The sequence below is a fragment of the Rhinopithecus roxellana genome, chromosome 2 (assembly GCF_007565055.1).
Source record: "Rhinopithecus roxellana isolate Shanxi Qingling chromosome 2, ASM756505v1, whole genome shotgun sequence".
Classification (NCBI taxonomy): Eukaryota; Metazoa; Chordata; class Mammalia; order Primates; family Cercopithecidae; genus Rhinopithecus; species Rhinopithecus roxellana.
In genome coordinates, this window is record NC_044550.1 from 32920251 (window position 1) to 32942464 (window position 22214).

Genomic DNA, 22214 nt, shown 5'->3' on the forward strand with positions numbered 1-22214 from the left:
ATGAATACGATATTCATTTTACAAATATATAATCTGACTCAGGTTTTACGAAGATTACTCTACATGGCAAGTTTAGGAGAGACTGTTGGGAGCAAAGACAGAAAGAGAGAGCATGTAAAAAGATATTGCAATATTCCAGGAGACTGAGATAAAGCTGTGGAGTTATGAGAATTATTCAGACCCTGAACTTATTTTAATGTAGAACCAACTGGTTATGCTACTGGATTGGATGTGAGAGGGTGTGAGAGAATTAGAGAAATGAAGGTGACAATGAGAATTTACAGATGGTGGTATTTTTGAAAAACAGATAGAAGCAAAGGCAGGAATTACAGGGTCTGAGTGAAAGCCACATGGTAAACTGCTTAGAAAGACCTGGGTTTTGACCCTAGAATCTTTTCTTTTTTTTTCCTTTTTTGAGACAGAGTCTTGTTCCCTTGCCCAAGCGGCACGATCTTGGCTCACTGCAACCTTGAACTCTAGAATCCTGACTTGCTGTGAACTGTAGGCAAGTCACTCAACCTCAATGAACCTCGATTGCTTCATATACATGCAAATAACACCTATATATTCCTGAGTTTTAGTGGAGATCAGAGAGAATATATGCAAACCGTGGATCTCTGTGCCTTTCCCATCACAAGACCTTAACTAGAATAGTGGCTATCATTCATGGCTTAGGGAAAAAGAGGTGTCCAACATGAGGCTCAGATATGTGATTTGGGTTATTTGGGGATGGTACAGTACTCAGAGATATGGGAAATGGAAAGGATCATGTTGACAGATTAAGAAAGCTGGGAGATCATGATTTCAGTTTGAAATACAAGACAGATGTCCTATAGGCAGTTGAAAATATCTGCCTAGGGTTCAAAAGAGAGACTTGGGCAGGAGAAAGAAAGATTTCAAAGTTATCACTATAGGCATGCTGGGCCATTTGCACAGCCTGGAATGACTGTGCCTAAGAGGTTAAAGTAGTATTAATGAGTGACGTGTCATTTGAGCAAAATTGTAAAAAACTGATTATATATGTATATATATATGTGTGTGTGTGTGTATATATATCCATTTTATCATGGTTACTCAATTTACCAACAAACTGGGTAACCATGATGAAATGAACAAATTTCTAGAAGCACACAGCAATTACCAAAACTGACTCATGAAGAAATAGAAAAATTAAAAAGACCAATAAAGAGGTTGAATCAAATAAAAAACATACCAACAAGGAAAAGTCCAGGATCAGGTGGCTTCACTGATAAATTCTACCAAACATTTAAAGAAGAATTAACACCAATTCTGTAAGTCTTTCAAAAAGACAGAAGAGGAGGAAACATTCCCTAACTCATTGTGTAAGGCTAGCATCACCTTAATACCAAAGTCAGACAAAGATGCTATGAAAAAAGAAAACTGCAGATCAAAATCTCTTATAAATCTAGATGCAAAAATCCTAAAACAAACAAACACGCAAAGTACTAATTGAATCTCAGAGCGTACTAAAAGGGTTCTAAACCATGACCAATGGGGATTTATCTCAGGACTCCAACAGTGGTTCAAATAAGAAAATCAAAGCAATATATTATACTAACAGAACAAAGGGGAAAAAACATAGTCATCTCAATTGATGTAGAAAAGGCATCTGACAAACTTCAACATCCTCTCTTGATTAAAAAAAAAACACCTCAGGAAGGTAGGAGAAAAGGGAAATTTCTCAACAAAATAAAGGGCATTTACGAAAAACCCACCATATTCAATAGTGAAAGACTGAAAAAGAATGCCACATATAAGAGCTAAAACTACATTTTCCTTATACCACATATAAGAGATAAAACTACAAGATTCTTAGAGAAAAACAAACAAACAAACAACAACAACAACAACAACAACAACAACAAAAAACCAGAAGGACAAATCCCACAACCTTGGATTTGGCAATGAATTCTTAGATGTAACACCAAAAGCATGATCAAATAGAGAAAAAAATGCATAACGGGCACTTCATCAACATTAAAAGTCCTTATGCATCTCAAGATATTTTCAACAAAGTGAAAAGAAAACCTACAGAATGAAAAAAATATTTGCGTATCATATGTCTGATAAGAGCCTAATATCCAAACTTTAAAACCTCTTAAAACTCAACAACAAAAAGACAATACTATTTTAAAATGGGCAAAGGACTTGAAGAAACATTTCTCCAGAGAAGATACAGAAATGGTCAGGAAGCATATGGAAAGATGCTCACCACCATTAGTTCTTTGGGGAATGTAAATCAAAACTATAGTCAGATATGTCACACCCACCAATATGCGTAATTAAATAAAAAATAAGTGTTGGCAAGAATGCGGAGAAATTGGAATCCTTGTGCATTGCTGATGGAAATAAAAAATGGTATTGCTCCTGAGGAAAACAGTATGTTGGTTCCCAAAAAAAGTTAAACAGAATTACCAAATGCCTCAGCAATTCAATCCTAGGTATATACCCCAAACAATTGAAAACAGGTGCTGAAATACTTGTATGCCCATGTTCACCACAACACTATTCACAATAGTCATAAGGTAGAAAGAAGTGTCCATCAACAGATGAATGGATAAACAAATTGTGATATAGAAATATAATGGAACATCACCCAGCCATAAAAAGGAATGACCTACTGATACATCAGACAATGTGGATAAACCTTGAGAACATTATGCTCAATGAAAGAAGCCAGTCACAAAAGGTCACATATTGTATATTTCATTTATATGAAATATCTAGAATAGGTAAGTCTATAGAAGCGAAAGCAGATTGGTAGCTGCTAAGGGATGAGGGAAGTGGGGTGTAAATGTTTATTGGGTATGGAGTTTTATTTTGTGATGATGAAAATATTTTGGAGTTAGAGAGGTGGTGCTTGTACAACACAGTCAATATACTAAATGTCACTGAACTGTTCACATTAGAATGGTTAATTTTATATCATGTGAATTTCACCTCAATTAAAAAAATGCATCACCTGGGTAGGGTGACAGTGTGGAGAACACACACACTGGAGACTGGATGTAGATGAAACAGTGAAGGTCTGAGCTATGTGTTACAAGTAGAAATGAAAACTAAGAGAAATTAATGAATCTGAGAGCTCTTTAAGAGGGAGAGAGATTGGAGTGGGGTGGGAAAGGGTGACTTCCATCCCCAAAAAGTAGGTTAAGAGGACAAGATTTTGCAGCAAAGGCAGACAGTTCTCTACTGAGCAGTCTGCATTTCAGAAATGTTCAGGATGCACTTAAAAATATGGATCTCTACTCAGTAGATCAGTATGGGCTGCAAATGAAGATTTCGGAGTTTTAAACACATCATAGAAATAAATTGGATGGAAGCAGATAGAAAAAAGTCAACTTGTAACATTGTAGTTTTAAAAAACATAGCATGACGTTTCAATTCACCTAAGGGAATATTCAACAAAAGCATTCAGCATAGATTAAAAGATGGGTTAAATGTGATGGTAGAAAGATGTCCATATGCAGATAGTATTTAATTTCTGGGCTGTATCAGTTATTTGTGCAGCAGTACAATTAAACCATCTAAATAGGGTTTGTCTTTATGAAAATGCTTCCAATAAAAGCAGCAATGACTTAAACTAATTGAAATCACTGAACTAGGACTGTAGCTCTGTTCAGTATAGAGCTTTATATGTGTGCGTTTTTTTCTCTACAACTGTTTCTTTCCTCAAAAGAAGTGTACTGTTAATAAAAGTATTTTTATGAGTATGCCCACTGGGAGTACATTGTTGCCTTAACCTTACCACTGAAGTTTCATGAAAGGACAAGGAAAACATCTTGTGTTTGTGAGTTTCCTTTCACATGGACTGCTTACCCTATGCTGTATCCATTGGGACATGATGATGGATCTAAGTTCTGGAATTTCCCTCAACATTTAAGCAGAATTCTGCACTGTGCCATATCACACTGTACAGCTTTAATGTTTTTTCTTACATTGATTCCCTAACATGTGTCGATTCTTTGTCAACTACCAATCCCACACAAAAGAACAGTGTTTTTTTTCCCCTAAATTGATCAATATTCAGATTAATTTTACTGTCAACAGTAGTATTCTTTTTCTTTCAGAAATAATGTATGCTATGTCAAATAATTCAATTTTAATTCAAATGTCATAAGCAGAAAACTTAGACAACCCTTAGTAACAGCATTATTTAACACAAAGGAGTTTATATGCATTTTGGAATTTTGTACATGTTTGGCTTTACCCAAGTAAATAATATGTATGACCAGTCGAATCTCCGGTTTAACTGTCATTAATCAGTAAAGATTTGGCCAGACACATGAAAGCTGCCTTAAATCATCATGCATTTACACCTTGGAAGAACAACACAACGGTATTAAAACAGGGTACAAGCACGTCTAAGAGAAAATCAGAATTTATTTGCTGCCAACAAACCAGATGAATAAAATGATTACAATGCAGCTACATGTATTATGCAAGAAAAAGCTATAAATAGCACAAGACATTAATAGGCATAGGCACATACCAGCAATGCAACACACACACCCACACACACACACACATACACACACACTCCTATTTCCTGTTATTGGAAGACACTATGGGGAAAAAAAATTCCAAACTCACATCACACTGAAAAGGCTTTTCTCCAGTGTGCGTCCTCTTGTGCTCATCCAGGCCTCGCTTCTGGCTGAAGGCCTTGCTGCACTCTGAGCACTTGTACGGCTTCTCCTGCAGTCAACAAAAAGAGACCACAAAAATTGCCAGTGAATGAATGAATGCAGAGCCCTCCATATTCAGGTGACTGTTACAGGATCTACGGGATACTGCAGCAAATTCACAGATATGCTGATATGGTTTGGCTGTGTCCCCACCCAAATTTAATCTTGAATTGTAGTTCCCATAATCTCCATATGTCATGGGAAAGACCTGATGGGAGGTAATTGAATCATGGGGGTGGTTACCCCCATGCTGTTCTCATGATAGTGAGTGAATTCCCACAAGATCTGATGGTTTTATAAGGGGCTTTTCCCACTTTGCTCCATGCTTCTCTCTCCTGCCGCCATGTGAAGAGGGATGAGTGAGCTTCCACCATGACTGTAAGTTTCCTGAGCCCTCCCCAGCCATGCAGAACTGTAGTGTCAATTAAACCTCTTTCCTGTATAAATTATCCAGTCTCAGGTATTCCTTCATAGTGGTGTGAGAACAAACTAATACAGGTAGTATGAGCAATTTTACATTTTCAGGGGAAACAGGAATAATCTACATCTGTTGGACACTGAAAATGACTAGCTCAAGGCAGTTCAGTTTCAACACTGGAATGTGCTACACTTCTTCCAATGATGTCCTGTCTTTGCAATGGTGGACACTGGATGGTTGCTGTGATGTAAATGCTTACACTTCTAGGTTGTTTCTTTTGATCTACGGGTACCATAAAAATCTATGGAGATACACAGGGCATCATGAATGAAGAAAGTTTGAGAATCCTTGATCTAGAGGGTACAAATTGTTTACTGTCTAAGAGGAATTCCTAGAAATAAAAACTTTAGAACTAAATTTTCTGCAGATTTTGGGAGATAAGTTCAAAAATAAATCAACTGTGATTTATGTGTTTTCTTTTTGTTGTTGAGACGGAGTCTCCCTCTGTCACCCAGGTTGGAGTGCAGTGGCATGATCTTGGCTCACTGCAACCTCTGCCTCCCTGGTTCAAGCGATTCTCTTGCCTCAGCCTCATGAGTAGCTGGGACTACAGGCGCCTACTGCCATATTCAGCTATTTTTGCTGTTTTTGTTGTATTTTTAGTAGAGATGGCGTTTCACCATGTTGACCAGGCTGGTCTCAATTCCTGACCTCAAATGATCCACCTGCTTTGGCCTCCCAAAGTGCTGAGATTACAGATTTGAGCCACCACGCCTGGCTGATTTATGTATTTTCATTTCTATTACCTCATATTTTTCCAGGAGGATATTCTTTTATAAAATCGAAATTACATTTCTTAAATGAGGCATTTTTATTATAAAAACAATAAAGAAAACTTAAGGCAAAGAAGTATCTCAAAATGAAGAGAAAAAATAATTTATAATTCCTTAGCCATCTTTGATAACAGGAACTTAGTCATATCACCATCTTTTTAGTCTGGATTAATTGTGAAATAAATTAATTAATATTATTCCATTCCAACAGTTTGCAAGTTACTACTTAGTGCATCATTAAAAAGTTTCATTCAGATTTAGGTAAACTTGCAGTGAGTTTTTTTTTTTTTATCAAATATATCTTCAAAAATATTGCTATAAATGTTCTTGGGCTGGGCATGGTGGCTCATGCCTATAATTCTAGCACTTTGGGAGGCCGAGGCAGATTAATTATCTGAGGTCAGCAGTTTGAGACCAGTCTGGCCAACATGGTGAAATCTCATCTCTACTAAAAATACAAAAATTAGCTGGGTGTTGTGGCAGGCACCTGTAATCCCAAGTACTCCAGAGGCTGAGGCAGGAGAATCACTTGAAACCAGGAGGTGGAGGTTGCAGTGAGCCAAGATTGCTCCATTGCACTCCAGCCTGGGTGACAAGAGCAAAACTCCCTCTCAAAAAGAAAACAAAAACATTTTTGAATTGAGGTAGTGTATGCATGTTTCTTGTTAACAAGTTGTATTTATATTTTCTCCCTAGTATCAAAAATCTATAACGTTTTTTGCAGACCCATAAAAAACAGTATGTAAATAACCAGACAGACATACATGTGCCCACCAACTAGCCTAAGAAATCCAACCTTCTCAATACAGGTGCCGCTCTCAATTGCCTCCTCCCCCACCACCTGCAGCACTGTCCCATCTCCTCAGGGATGACAGCTCCCTCAGATATGTTAAGTACCATTCCCTTGCTTTTCTCTATATTGTTACTACCTATGTATGGATGGAACCTTAAGATAGAGTATTATTCTGCCATTTGAAAGTATGTAAATACTATCATACTGTATTCACTTTTTGTGCGTGTTCTGTTGATATATACTTTATCATTGTTCAACATTATCCTCACAGGTTTCTAGGCCTCACTTTCATTTTTGTGAACACATGTAGCTCATATTTACTAATTTTCAATGTTGTGCCATATTACATTAAACACATGTATACCACAAGTTATTTATATTCATTCTCCAATGATGGATAGCTATATTATTCCCAGTTGTACACTCTTATAAATAATGTTGCCCTGAAAAATCTTGTACACTTGAATATAGGTGAAAGCAACTCTCTAAGGGATGTGTACCTAGAAGTGGGACTGACTCTTCAACTTTTCTACGAATGAACAAACAGCTCTGCAAAGTTAATAAACCAAGTTAATAAACCATTTTATACTCCAATATTCAGTGTATCCTTGTGATTCTATCACTTTGTTTTAGATGTTTTGAGACTTTTATTACATATGTAAGTATACATAAATTTTAAACTATTATATTATTGGAAATTAGAACCTTTTATCATTTTGACATGACCTTCTCTATCTGTAATAATTCTTCATTAACTTGAAATTAATGTGACTGCAATATAGCTATAAAAGCTTTTTAAAATTAGTATTTGCCTGCTATACCCATCTTTTTGCTTTCAAACAGCCTATATCCTTATGTATGGGAAGTAACTTTTATAAACAGCATATGACTAGATTTTTTTCACCCAAACTTTTTTGTGATCCAAAGATTGTTTCTATCTAAGATGGCAAGTTTTGCCTCTTTACAAATTTGTGATTACTGATATACTTGAATATATTTCTAATATTTATATTGTGCACTACTATTATCCTATTTGTTTTACAAGTTTTTCCCATATATTTTATTACATATTTTAGATTGATCCTTTCCCTGGTACTACTTTAAAAGTTATTATCTCTATTTCTATCCTTTTAATGGTTATCCTTAAAATATTTTACTTTGTATATTTAAAGCTAAAGTTTATCCATATGTTTTCTCTCCTACTGAATAATACAGGTACTGCAGAATGATCCTCTTACAAGTTAGTATGTAGCAGTATTTTATTTATGTCTTGATTTTTAATGCTTGTCTTAGTCACTTTGAGCTGCCATAACAAAATACCATAGACTGGGTTGCTATAAACAACAGGCATTTATTTCTCACCATTCTGGAGGCTGGAGGTCTAAGGTCAGGGTGTCACTGTAGTCAGGTTCACATGAGGGCCCTCTTCCGGGTTGCAAATTCCCTGTCCTCACATGGCGGAAGGAAAGTACTCTGGTCTCTTCAGCTCCTTATAAGGGCACTAATCCCATTCATGACAGCTATACCCTCATGACCCCATCAGCTCCCAAAGGTCCCATTCTCTAATACCATCATACTGATGGTTAGGATTTCACAAATGAATTTGGGGAGAATGCAAATATTCAGTCCATTGCAGTGCCTAATATGAAATCATCATTACTTTATACAATCAATGTGATTTAGCTCTATACATGTTTAACAATTTCTTTACTTTTCAGGCTTTTTTATTTATCTGATTTTCCAAGGATCTGTTGATGGCAAATTGTTTTTGACTGAAAATGACTACTTTTCTCACTTGTTGTTGAATGAAAGTCTAAAAATCCAGTGAGATATATCATAGGCTCACTTTACTCTTCATATTTCTTAATATCTCTTTACCATTTCCATCTCTTTGTGTTGTACTCTAATTTCTTAAAGTCAATTGATTTTAAAAATCAGTTGATCAATTCTCTTTTCAGCCTGCTGTTTAATGGGACCCTAGGGCTTTTAATTTCTGTTATTAAATTTTTAACTTTTAGAAGTTTTATTTGCTCATTTCCCAACTCCATTTAATTTTTGATACAATCTCATTTTTCTCATAAGCAACTCATGTTGTTTATGCCTATTTGAAAATATTCTAGACATTTATATAATTTACTTTATCTGATAAAGCATTATCTTAAGATGTTTGGAAGTCTAGTTCTGCTTTTTGTGGTTTCTCCTGTCTCCTGCTCGTGGCTTTTGTTTCCTTGGGTGTCTGGGATTTGAAATCATGAGCACACGTTTGGTGGTCTTTATCTGTTAAAATCCTGTGACCCCTAGGTTGAGGGTAAGTCCCTCCAGACAGCATTTGTGTTTGCTTCTGCCAGGCACTCCGGGATGCTATCAATCAAAGACTGTTTTAAGTTGATTTATTGCCTTAGGGTTTTCTGGTGAGGCAGATATTGTAAGTTTGAACTCCACACTTGAGGGAAGGATTGCGGTTATAAACTCTAAGAAGAAAGCTTTCCCTAGCCAGCAATTACTCCAAAACAGTTAAATGTCTCAAGCACCAACCCCCTCACCAAAGGAAGATTATGTCTAGTCTCCAATTTTATTTTGAGCATAGCATTTCTAGAGTCCAAGAATAATAGTGGTATGGGATTCCATCTTGCTGTATAATCTGAACATACAGTTTGTCTCATTTTCCCTGACACCATGAAAAACCAAGTCTTGAGATCACCAATACTGGCAAACACCCTGCAGGTGCTGCATCCTCAACTTGAACTTATCACTCACTTTCAGCTCCATTTTTGCTTGTTGAATCCTGAGGGTTACCATTACTTTTTTACAAGTTCAGATGTTTGTTGTTTGCTTTGCTTTATCCAGCATTAATAAGTACTCCTTACAGGGCCTTTTTTCCAGGATATGGAGTGTCTACCATGTTGCCAGCAATGAAAGTAACTATGTGTATAATTTTAAAGATGTAAAAAAAATGTTTAATGAGTCTTCACAGTCATCAGGAAAAACGTTGAATTTTCTTTGCAGTCCAAAAAATATAATGTGCTTTTCCCTCTAGTCTGAATAAACATAATCTATTTTCACATATCACAATACTTTTGGCAACTTCAAATATTTTTTTCAAATATTCCACCGTTTTTCAAAAACTTGAAAATGAAAAGGTAGTTTTAAGTACTTGGATCAGAATTTGTTTGAAGTTGCTGGGATTTCTTACTAAGGCTTTTCTACTTAAACTTTTATTTTAAAAAATACAAAGACATTATTACGAAGTACATGAGAAGAAAAAAAAGCTTAATCCCTACACTTTATCTGTAAGACCAGAAGTTGTGAAGACATGAGGGGCACAGCACCATAGTAGCTGTCAATGACAGGTGAGGGTTTTGCAGAGAACATCTTAAGACAGAACTAACTGCCAAAATGCCATCCTAAGAGCAAGAAGAGGTATCAGGGAAGAAAAGGAAATGAAAATCAAGGCCTGAGCACCAGAGATTAAGAATAACCCTTTTACTCCTTCCCAAATTTCCTCTCAGGAGACACTGTCTAGGTGAGTATCCTAGACATTGCTCATACAGATGCTTAAGAGACTGGTTCTCTGCTAGTATACTGAGATTCTGGTGAGGGAGGAGGGCTTTGTAGTTATCACAAGAGGTTTAAAAATGCAAACATGTATTAATCATTGGCTTAGCTGAATAAATAATGTCTTATACACTTACACACACACACGTTATCCACTCACATACTGATATTTTTCACATGTTTATATATGCTATTGCTGATTAATTTAATATACTTCACTTACAAATGTCATTGAAATTATATTACCTTTCCTTATTTTCTCCTTCACAATATACTACAAGTACAACCACCATGTATTTATACATGCATGTTGGCAGAAAAGTAAAGGACAAAATGGATAAAAAAAAGTAAAGGATAAAATCGGAAGGTTCTTCCAATTAAAGAAGTTTGAAGAGGAATCCATTTGATTAAGTAGTTTTCAATCTGCCTGGACTCCCTTTTCTCTACCTAGAACCATTTAAAGTCAGGGAGTCCTTGGGGTTTTGCCCTAAGAGAAGCTCATGAAGGTACCAAGATCATATTTCTATGTCAGTCTGGCAAGAAACGCTCTCTGTCATAACTAAGTATATTAACAGGCAGCTGTGTTTGCCCTTTAAATGCCTGTCTTCTTCATCTCAGATCCTACACAGAGCCTGCACTATTCCTGAAGATATCACAAGAATATATATAATTCATGGCAGATACTAGTCAGACTGTCTACAGTGCTCCTTGAAGGAACTTCTAACGCCTACCATGGAAAAAGATTCCAATGTATAGTGAATGTCTTCAAAGCAAGTGTTAGAGAATTTCTGCTCCAGTAAATGGCTCTTATACTAGAGGCAGAGCCAAGAGGTCTTAGGTCACACACCTCTAAAGTTAAGAGAACCAAATAAACAAAAATAGGAGAAAATAAATGCATTTTCTTTCTCAGAGAGCAAACCCTCACATACCCCTCCCCTTACTAATTTCTTTTCATTACCCCTAATAAGCCATGCCAAAGAATTACCAATCTGAACATGGTCAACACAGTTAGAAAGAACGAGCTCAGTGGTACAGGGGATAAACTTGGAGAGGCACTGATTTCTACTCCTGCTCCTTTCTCTGAAAATTGTGGAAAAAAAAAAATCTTCATTGCCTCTAGAGCCTTCCTGAGTAGAATATATAGTATAAATTATACACTTTAACTCATTAGCTGAATTTAAGTAGAGAAAGAATGATTAGGTTCTTGATTAATTCTGTTTCTGGATGATTACACAGTTTAACTGACAAATAGCTTGTCCTTTGTCATCATAACTTGGGAATCATTACTAAATGGAGGCAATCTATTTGTCTGTTAAACTGTAATCTATTAGAGGCAGAATTAATCAGGAGTCTCATCAGTCTAGCTTTAATCAAACAATACTTGGCGGAATTCATTCAAAAGGTAGGATTTACACAGCTCTATGCCCTGCACCTTGTAATCTAGCTAATAAAAAGTCGTATTTTGTGTAGTTAATACCCACCTATATAAAAGAACAGTATCTTCAAATGTAACTTTTTCTGATAAGATGAATTAATAAATCTCAACATCATTTGAGAGGGTTCCACAGAAACAAAGTTAAATTTTAGATAAACTTTGGAGGACTGTGAACATGAAGTCCTTAGAAATAGAAATTGATTAGAAGCTTTCTTTTAGTTGAGCTAAGAATTCCTGACCAAAAGGTTAGAGGTATGACCCCATCACACAGGCTACCAAAGAGAAGGATGGGTCAACCTCAGATCCCAGGATGGATCAAGGGTAGTTGATCCACACACAGTAGGTACATAATCCAAAGATATCCTGTGGTTGCTCACTATGGTTTACATTAGACCACAATCAAATAAAATGGAAAATAAAACCAATGAGCTCTTTCTCTTATAGTCAAAGGCCAAGGTAAAGGTGTCACAAAATCATAGACTGATGTTTAATATGTTCTCTTTCATGATATATTCTCTTTCTCTAGCCTGACTCTACTGAAATTGAGAAAGGGAAACTTGTAAGCAATGAAAGAAAACAGGAAGACTAGTGAGCATGGTGAGGACTGTCAGAGCTTGTGGTCTTCTGAATATATATAATCACGGGTTTGCTTAGGAGAAGGTTCAACTTGCGAGTGAAACACTAGCTCCCCTGTGGTTGTTGTATCTTCTGTGAATACACTATGGATACACCTTTTCTCTATCTGTCTCGATCAAAGCTGTAATAAAGCCACAGTGTACACACTTAATTAAACAATGTCCATGTGACCAACCTGGATTTCAAATAAAATTTAGAGATGTTTACCAAAGAAGAATCAGATGTGAAAGACAGTCTTTGTCTCTCTCTCACACACACAAAAAGACATTTTAGGACTTAAAGGGTATGCAAATTAATCCACATTAATCCAAATTAATCCAAATTAATTTTGTTTGGCTACTTTTTGTAGATTAGACTATTTTATAGCCATTAATGTTTACTCTATTAAAACTCACAAAATGACATATTTCACCAGATAATTATTTCCTATTTCTAAATTTAAAACAAAATCTAAAAAATTCATAAGGGACTCTCACTAAGGAGAGACCCTGAGAACACCACATCATCAATTTACACTTAGACCTTTCTGCAAAAGTAGAACATTTTAATGCCTTTAATTTTATACCATTGATTTTAGGGAAGTTTGCCTTACCAAAAATGTTTAAAACAAAGGTTCAGCTGAAAGCAAAATAGTGTTTCATTTAAAAAAAAAACATGAGGCACAAATTTGGTGTCAATTTCTTAAATATGAAATTTCTAGATAAACTAAATTTTATAAATTTCTAGTTTCCTATTTTCTCAGTTGCTATGGTAGTGGCTGATCTGTCAGACACATTACAAACTGTGGCATAGATGAAACTGACAACTTATAAACAAAAAAGGCTTGTGTTATATTTTTAAAAGATGTGGGGCAGGTTCACTTAACCCTCAAACTTTCTCTTCTGCAAAATGTCTCACTAATTTCCACTGTGGGATATGGAGCTTCAACTGTGAGGCTGTCTGTGATCACAGTCAGTCAGTTGTTGACTTTCTAGCCTATACTCTGGCAAGAAACTATTTGCCAACCTTTCCTTAGACAAGGCACAGAGCACTTAAACTCTCCACTGTGGTCCAGAGCAAGGTTTCTGGATCTCAGCAAAAGGGCCAGATAATTTTTTGGTGTGAGGACTGTCCTGTGCACCCACTAGATGTCAGTAGTACACCCTTCCCCACTCCATCCTCCACCCAGTCGTGACAACCCAAAATATCTCCCTACATTGCCAAATGTCCCCTGGGGGGCAAACCAAAGAAACACTATAGACAGTGCTTCTCAAACCATCTGTAATGAAAGACTTTTTCCCAGTCTATTGCAGGGTGATACTTTTATAAAATATACTTAAAATGAATTACTAGAAAAATTATCATATACTTCAATGTCACAGCAATGCCAAAATGCTACAAGAGCTCTAAACACTTCCTCATGATTTCTTTAGTTATCATAGACCAGAAATAAAGAGTTTATGGGCTGCCACTGGTCTGCAAGCCACACTTTTGAATAGCACTGGTCTAGAATGCAAGTATCTTTGATCTTAGGATGCCCATAATTCAATTTTATCATAATCTATATGAACAAACTATACAATAGACCTTATATAAAGATGCCTACCATCATAATTACACTTACACCTTGAATTAGATATAATTTTAATATTACATATAAAAATTCAAGTTTTATGGCTAGGGTAGTGAGGTAGTGATTGTATGCAGCTGGTGGCACATGCACTCTCAGAAAGGGGCCCATTAAGAGGAACTGTTAGATATATGGCATGCTGTACTGTGGGCTGTAGCTCTGTTCCCAATTAATTAATGGAAAAAGAATTAATACTTGTTGAACTTGACTGCAGATACTTGGGGATTCATTATCCTATTGTCTGCTTCTGTAGATTTCACATTTTTCTTCTAAAAAGTTAAATTTGTTTTTTTTAAAGCTGCTTTCATGCTATTCTAGAACTTAAAAATGTCGCCATTATCCTTCTGCATCAGGAGTCTTGTCTTTATCTAAGGGAACTATTTTGGTATCAGGAAGATGGATCGTGTAAACATTCAGCCACCTCAGAAGTCAGAAACTGTGTCTTGCACGCCTGCTTCGAGACAACCCAGTGCTCCAGGGACTGGCCTCGCTGTGAGCCACAAAAACGGACTGGTGAGTGGCAGATTCCCAAAACCTGGAGCCACAAAAACGGACTGGTGAGCGGCACATTCCCAAAACCTGGCCCGTCTCTCCCCAACCCCAGCATAGCCAGGCTGTTCACACAGGTCTGCAGTAAGGGCCTTCTTGTACTCTTGTATGACAGGGTATGTGTATAACTGGGCCTATATCTGTACTTCATATGACAATTCCCACAACAGATCCTCCAAGAATAAAAGAGAGCTACAGATAGGCACCTGCGGTGGCCCTGACCACTAATCAGACGTCAGACTGATGGGTGCTCCTCAACATGGCAGAGGCTGAGAAAGCCATGCTGTGATTTTTCAGAGCCCTCCACTTTCCTAGGAGTCAGGTAAGATTAGTAATCTTCCCTTAGTATGATGGGCTTTGAGACGAAAAGATGACTACCTGCTTCTATATACCAAATTCGCAACAGAATTGAGGGTGAAATTTAGAGGAGGGTTTGCAAGTGTGATCCCATGGGTTTCTATTACACACAGCTGAGGGAACAGAGCTACAGCCCACAGTACAGCATGCCATATATCTAACAGTTCCTCTTAATGGGCCCCTTTCTGAAAGTGCATGTGCCACCAGCTGCATACAATCAAAATGCATTGAGCTTCCCTCTAACAAGCAGCCTTGCTTAGAAAACTTCTTTTACAGATGTTTATAGCTTTTGTGGCTTTTTATTCACCGTCTTATTTTTATAGCCAGTGTGATCTTTCAACATATGACAAAACATACCCATGGCCTAGTAAACAATGCACCTAAAAATTATAACTCTTAGGAAGCTAGGAGAATATTTAAAGCAGGTTTCTACATAACACATCCATAATTGGTTTTGCATTGTAGCTAATGAAAAACACACTTCTATAAATTAGGAAAATGAATTGCACAAGCAACACATAGAACACTAAAAACAAGCACAGTAAATAGGATATAATTTTTATATTAAAGTGTTGCATACAGTCTTTAAATAGAAACAAGGAGGCACCTGGTCCCTTTTGATTAATCCACTCTGAGGCCCACAGAATAGTGCGTGTAAATGAAATGGCTGGGCAGCCAGAAAGTCCTGTCACTTGCATAAAGGTGATAAAAGAGCTTATCTGGCATAAAGCACACAAAGAAGCATCCAAAGTAGCTCAAAAGCCTTGTTTTTCTGGGGCTGCAGGGGTAACTCAAACTAGTGCACTTGGAATCGTGAGACAAAACTGATAAACTAAACTTTTCCCTAATGTTCTCCTAATTTCTAGTCCAGTGGACTTCAACCCTGCCTGCACATTTAAACCACCTAGGGATCTTTTTAAAAACATTGATGCGTAGGGCCCACCCTCAGACAGCCTGATTTAACTAGTTTGGGCAGGGCCAGGCACTAGCTTTTTAAAAGCTCCCAAGGTGCCTCTAATGTGCAACCAGAAGTGAGAACTTCTGATCTAGTTCACCATCTCTACCATAAGCATTGTAATGATAATAACAATGACAAAAACAGCATCAGTAACAACTCCTACTCTTTCTACTACTACTATTATACTCTACCAGCCCTGCACTGCTGCCTATGTTCACAAACTGCCTACTTTCCGCTGGCTGGCAAAGTGCTAAGAAATTTAGAGATGTTTTCCCATTTAGCTGTTAAGCAATGCTGCAAATTTGCTGTGGTTATTCTCACTTTACAATGAAGAAACATTTGTTTAAAAACATGACCAAGGTTATTGTAAGGTAATGGCTGTGCTTTGGTAAAGGATAAGTCGAGGTAAACATCCAGTGACTCAGTGAGTCTACAGTGCAGGCGTAGAACTCCACTTGTTATCACAGCCATGTAGTCATAACATGGGAAGGCCATCACTTGGCTCTAAGCCACTATTTTCTGTAAAAGGTATAATTGCCCTGTTGACACTGTGCAGGCTCAGCTCAACATGGCTTGACATGGTGGGCACGTGGGTGCCCAGAGAAAGAGAGAGAGAGAGAGAATCAGAGCTGTCTGTCTTTGCAGAGGGACAGAGGGGAGCCAGGACACAGCTCGGCTTGCTTGTGGCCAAAGAGAGAAAGAGTTAAGTCAACTGACCCTGAAGGCAAGGGAGAGCCGGCTGCATAGCTGTGTATGGGGGCTGCTGGACTAAGCAGCCAAGACAGGGTGGACAGTGTGAGAAAGCTGTTAATGAGGGCTGCCTACGATCCCCCGAGTGTTCTTTCTGCTCATCCACCCACTCCCTCGAACCTCAGCATGGATCAGAACCTGACCCTTGGCATGACATTTGGCGTAGTCGTGAAACAGACAGTCATACAATCAGAGAGAGCAGAACAAAAAATAAGGCACTTGTAATCCCAGGCCTGTGTCTTGGGTGACTCTGCTTCCTACCTGAGCCTCTTCCCTGGTTTATATCACTGCTGGCAGAACCCTGATTCTATTTGGGTGTTGCCTTCTGCCTGGTTAAGCACCCTGGAGGAGGACCCTCCCCAGCCCAGCCGAAAGAGTGACCCTTGATCAGGCTAAGCCTCGGCTCCACACTTTCTACACACTGGAATCACCTGAAGAGCTTCAAAAAATGCTGATGCCCACCCCCAGAGATTGTGATTTCATGGTCTGAGGTATGGCCTGCCTTTTGGCAGTTTTGAAATATTCCCCGGTGATTCTAATTTGCAGATACATTTGGGGACTGATGCACTAACCCAATGACAGCAATTCCATTTCCCTTGCAGCGATGGGTTTAGCTTAGAGCTACAGTGACCCGACTGTAATTACTGAGAAGAGAAGGTAAGTCTACAGGAGATTCTGAAAAAGGCCTCTTCTGCCTGTTGATGCAGACCACATAAGGAGAGCCTGCTGGAGCTGCTGCAGCCATGCGCTGAACAGGTGAGGAGCTGGCTGAGGACAGCAAGAGATGTGAGAAAAGTCGGGGCTGCTAACGACCCTGTTGAGCTATTAGCCAACCACTTATGGCCCTTCCTCTGAAATTCTTGTCGTGACTTAATACAAATCCTCATCTTTTAAGGCCCTTTCAGTTGGGCTTTTGGTTAGTTTGGGATAAAAATCATCCTACTGCCTACATCTTCCCAATCATTACACCATATGCTAACGGTCCTATCCTAGTGACACAGAATACTTCTAGCTTACATTGAAGCATAGCACTGACAATGAACAAAAAATTCAAAGTCAGTGATTGGCTATTAAAAATGATAATACACAACACAGTCTAAGAATCTTGGCTCTAAAAATGGGAATGAGTGTTCTTTTACACAGCAACATTTTTCTTACACACATAATGAGAGTTACAAAGGAAGCCGAAAAAAATTTGCTGATAAGAATTCTGAGAACAATGTACTTGTGCATTGTAAAGAATGTCCTTTGTAATCCTTGAAAGAAAAGGAGTGCAGTTAAATAAAAGAGTGTTATTATTTAAATTATCTCATGGGAAATTACTTCATTCCCTGCATAATGACTAAGTGTTTAGATTTTTTATTTTAATCTTACAAAAGAAAAATAATCATATGAACAGGAAAATTTTGTTACAAGAAAAGTTATGCTTACCATCTTAAAAAATTATGATGCAAACTTTGAAAAATCAATGCAAATTGTAATGAAAATATAAGGAAGCATAAATGAAAGAGAAAGAAATATAAGGGAAGTAAATATGATAAAAATATAGAAGATATACAGAAAATATAAAAACATATATATACACACACTTATGCCAACTGATATACATAGTGTCCAAGACAAAAATGTTGACTTTCAAATAACATTGAGAATGGAAGTCAACTAAGAAAGCAATAAATTGTCAGAGTTGGGAGAGCATGTTTCTGATGTAATTGTCTTTTTCTGTTGTCATGTATCATCCTCATTGCTTTGTGTTATCTTAAAAAATTGCTAATGAAAATCAAAGTCTTACAAATGTAAGATAGCTTGATTTTTTTTTTTTTTTTTTTTTTTTTGCATGTTGCTGGGAATTTCCCTTACCAATGGAACATTTCTGACAAGTGTATAGTCTCAGACCCAGTAATCCACCACCAAAGGTAAATTTAGGAAGCAAAATATTAAATACTTCCTTTAAAAAGGTCTTTTCCTATATTTGAACTAGTACTTTAAGCTTACATACCAATTGATTTAAGTGTTCCCAGCTCTATTTACAAAGGATCTGACAGCAATCAAGATAATTCCCATGATTAGATGACATCACTGAGAGTCATTTCATCAGCAAAAGTCTGCATGGAGTATTAGGCAAGACACTGTGTTAGAAACCAAGGGAAACACAAAACGGTTTCAAATGTGGTCCTTATCCTCAAGAAGAGTACAACAGACTAGTAAAGAAAATCCTGGCCGGTGGAGTAGATGAAGTTGAGATGTCCATCATGAAGTTGAGTTGTCCATCACCTTCAGCTTTTGTTGCTACACAATTTGAAGTATGGTATGCAGCAAATACAGAGTATCCTTGTCAATTTGGGGGGATAATATAGGAGTACAGAGAATGAAGTGAAATGAGAATTCAACATAGTCACAGACTCTTACATTTAAGAAGCAGATCCAGCCAGTTCACACAGAACTGAATTAATTCAACTCAGCCACTTCCAAAAATAACAAGCATGCTTTCTGACATATGTGATGGTGGCAAGTGTAATCCATCTTTGAATAAAACCATAAAGTTTATTCAGAGGTGTGTAGGAGAAAGGAATTATGTACATGTAAAGCCTTAGAAAAGGGATATCTAGTTCTAAAAAAACATACTTATCCCATTACACAATTTTGAAAATAATAAGAACACAGCAGAAAGGTGCTATCACACATGCAGCTAATTCACCCATGACTAACAGAGCATTCATTTCAGCCAAGTTTATGTCAACAGGTGAAACAAAACCATCAAGGAGCGGGCAGAATTCAGAGGAAATCATATCAATATAAATTACATCTCTGAGTCAACACTCTGCACAGATGCAAGGAGCTAGTAGCATAAACCTGCCCCAGGCAAACTTAAAAATGCTGAAAAAATAGCCTATTTGCACAGGTGAGGATTCTATAGTTGTCCTGGCAGAGATCTTGCTCGATTTTAATTTGCTCAAAACTCATAAAATACTTTGACAAAAAGTCAGTCAGCCTAAAAGATTAAAGCAAAGAAAAAGATGACAACAGTATTACTGTAATAAATGAGAAATGTTTCTTTTCTAAATTTGAATACCATTAACATTTTAAAATTCCAAAGGTAACTGCAGAATTTTTTTTTTTTTTACTTAGAAAATTAGCATCCTTACTATTTACCTTTTTCATCCGATAGTTTTTTTTTTTTTCTGTAAGCAAATTTGAGTTCAATCTTCTTTCACAAATGGGTGTTTGTGAAAACTTTTGTAATCTCTGATGATGCTACACAGACTTCATTAGGCAGATATATACTTCACACCTCTGCAAAAGCCACTGCTACCTCCAAAATAAAATGACCCTACTGTCATCAGTAGTAACCAGAAACAGATCACATTTCCCTTTTTTTCCTAATAGGCCTTGGTGAATTTTTACCTACTAGCTTTTGGTTGTTTTCAGTTCAGTGTGTTCCTTGAGAAAGAACACCTCATTAACTTATTTCGAAAACCATGAAAAGAGTGGCCAACCATCCCTGTTTGCCCAGGACTAGCCTGGTTTTAACTCTGAAAATCCTACATCCTGGGAAACCCTCCATTTGGTGCAAACCAGAAAGCTCATGTTTAGAACAAGATAATGCCAACTCCGTTTCTGTATTAAACAGCATCATCCAAATTCAGGAATCACCGCCCATTGTAATGGCCCATTTAGATACTATCTAGGAGACAGACTGTCTCTGTCAGCCTGTAAATCCACCCAGCTGTCAAAGGGCAATATACTAAATATAGAAGGATTCTGCTAATACAATCTCCCCTTCCTCCTATGCCCTGATCTCTCATCTCGTATCTAAATAGTCACAGTCTAGTATTCCACTGGCAGAATAAGCTCAGTTACCAAGGAAAAGTACTGACAAGACCTCTAGCTAGGCCTTTCCCATCACACGCTTCCCCACTGAGAAGAGTGGCGCAAGGTAGTGGGCTCATCCTAGTGGGTGCAAGGTAGAGTGTCACACGGACAGGGACGGAGGGTTGGGCCGGGGTGGGAGAAGGGCAGTGCTTTGGACTGAAGTGCCAAGTTTTGCCTCAGGCCAAACAAAATGCTCTCTCCCTCAAGATGATGATACTTTGTTATTTTAAGAAAAAATATTTTTACAGAGAGAGTTACTTATAAACTGTCTAGGTTACCAAGAAATCATCCAACCCATTCTCTTAGAATATATTAGGTAAAAGAAGACTGAATTGAGGCAATTTCCTTGTTTTAATTATATCCAAAGACATAGAGAGCCTCATGGACTCACGGATCTCAATGTTGAATCATTCCTTTGCATGCTTAGATGATTTTGTTTTGCTGTAATTCTTTACATTGGATCTTTGGTTTACATACACTGGCGCCTTCAGAGTATGCTAACCTGTAAGAAAAGAACTGCCAGCACAACCTCCCAGTACTTTGTTCTCTCTCCTTTTATAATTGCAGTTGCAATTGTTTTTCTACTAGTAGCCAGGGATCCTCTATGTCAAGTCAACATAAATAACACACCTAGAAGAAGATTCAATTAACATAATTCTTATTTTGTACATAAAGAAACTAAGCCTGAATGCTCAGAGAGAATTCAGTGAGTACACATTTCTCTCCCCTCAAAGAATGTCCACAATCTCCAAAGGGCCTCTCTCTGGGAAAGAATGAAAGAAGATACACTGGGCACCTGAAGACACAAATGGGGGTGGGATGGAGTGATAGAAGCCTCTAGGGCTTTGAGCCCAGTATTGCAAGAAAAGGAACAGACCACTTAGCATGCAGCAGCCGCAGCATTGGCAATGACTCTTAATGGGACAGACGTGGAAAACTCACTCATGCTCTGCCAGTGGGGAATAGAAACAGAATTTAGTATTTAAAAAATTTAAAATTCAGCCACTGAGTCATATATTACTTGGTTATAAACTGTCTCGCATGTTAAAGACTATATTCTAGGTAGAATGTCATTTTTTTGGCAATGACATGGTAGACTGCTTACATGTCTGAAAACACATGTTAATTTTAGTCCCTCCACTCTGTTGCCTCTACAAAGCCAAATATATGTAATAGATCCAAAGCAGTCAGGCACACCACATTCCAGTAAAATGTTAATTTTAACTTACACTGGCACAGTGAACATTTGACTGGAGTACCTTCATTCACTGAATAGAAGGAGTAGCTGAAAGAGCAACCTACAGCAGCATCCAAGAAAGATGTATGTATATGTGTGTGTGTGTGTGTGTGTGTGTGTGTGTGTGTGTATGATATGTATATATATATAGATATGATTCATAAGGTAATGGAAAAGGTTAGACTTAAATGGAATTCAGTGTAATGCAGATTGACGCTAGTCGTGGGAAAGCCTCTAGAACTCCCCAACTGATGTGCCGAATTTTTGGATTGCAATCTAGTCTGTGTCTGGCAATGAAAACTCCAGAATATTTGAGATCAAGTCCAGTGTTACAGGCTGCAGGACTGGGTCACCAGGCACTCAGTGGGCCTCATGGGTGGTACTAAAGCTTAACAAGTGTTTCCAAATGTCTGTCACTTTTTGCTGAAGCAGAAAAGTATTTTGCATTTTGAAAGTACCAGTGGAGGGCCGGGCGCGGTGGCTCATGCCTGTAATCCCAACA

The 22214-nt window shown here is 37.6% G+C and overlaps 1 protein-coding gene across 2 annotated transcripts in view; it reads right to left on the reverse strand.

Moving 5' to 3' along the window:
* The window catches only part of PRDM5 (PR/SET domain 5), a 225412-nt gene that overhangs the window by 13835 nt on the left and 189363 nt on the right, over window positions 1–22214 (reverse strand). For both annotated transcript variants that reach the window (XM_030926048.1, XM_030926058.1), the window contains one exon: window positions 4615–4719. In XM_030926048.1, the coding sequence (XP_030781908.1) occupies window positions 4615–4719 (105 nt within the window). The remainder of the gene's footprint in view (window positions 1–4614; window positions 4720–22214) is intronic.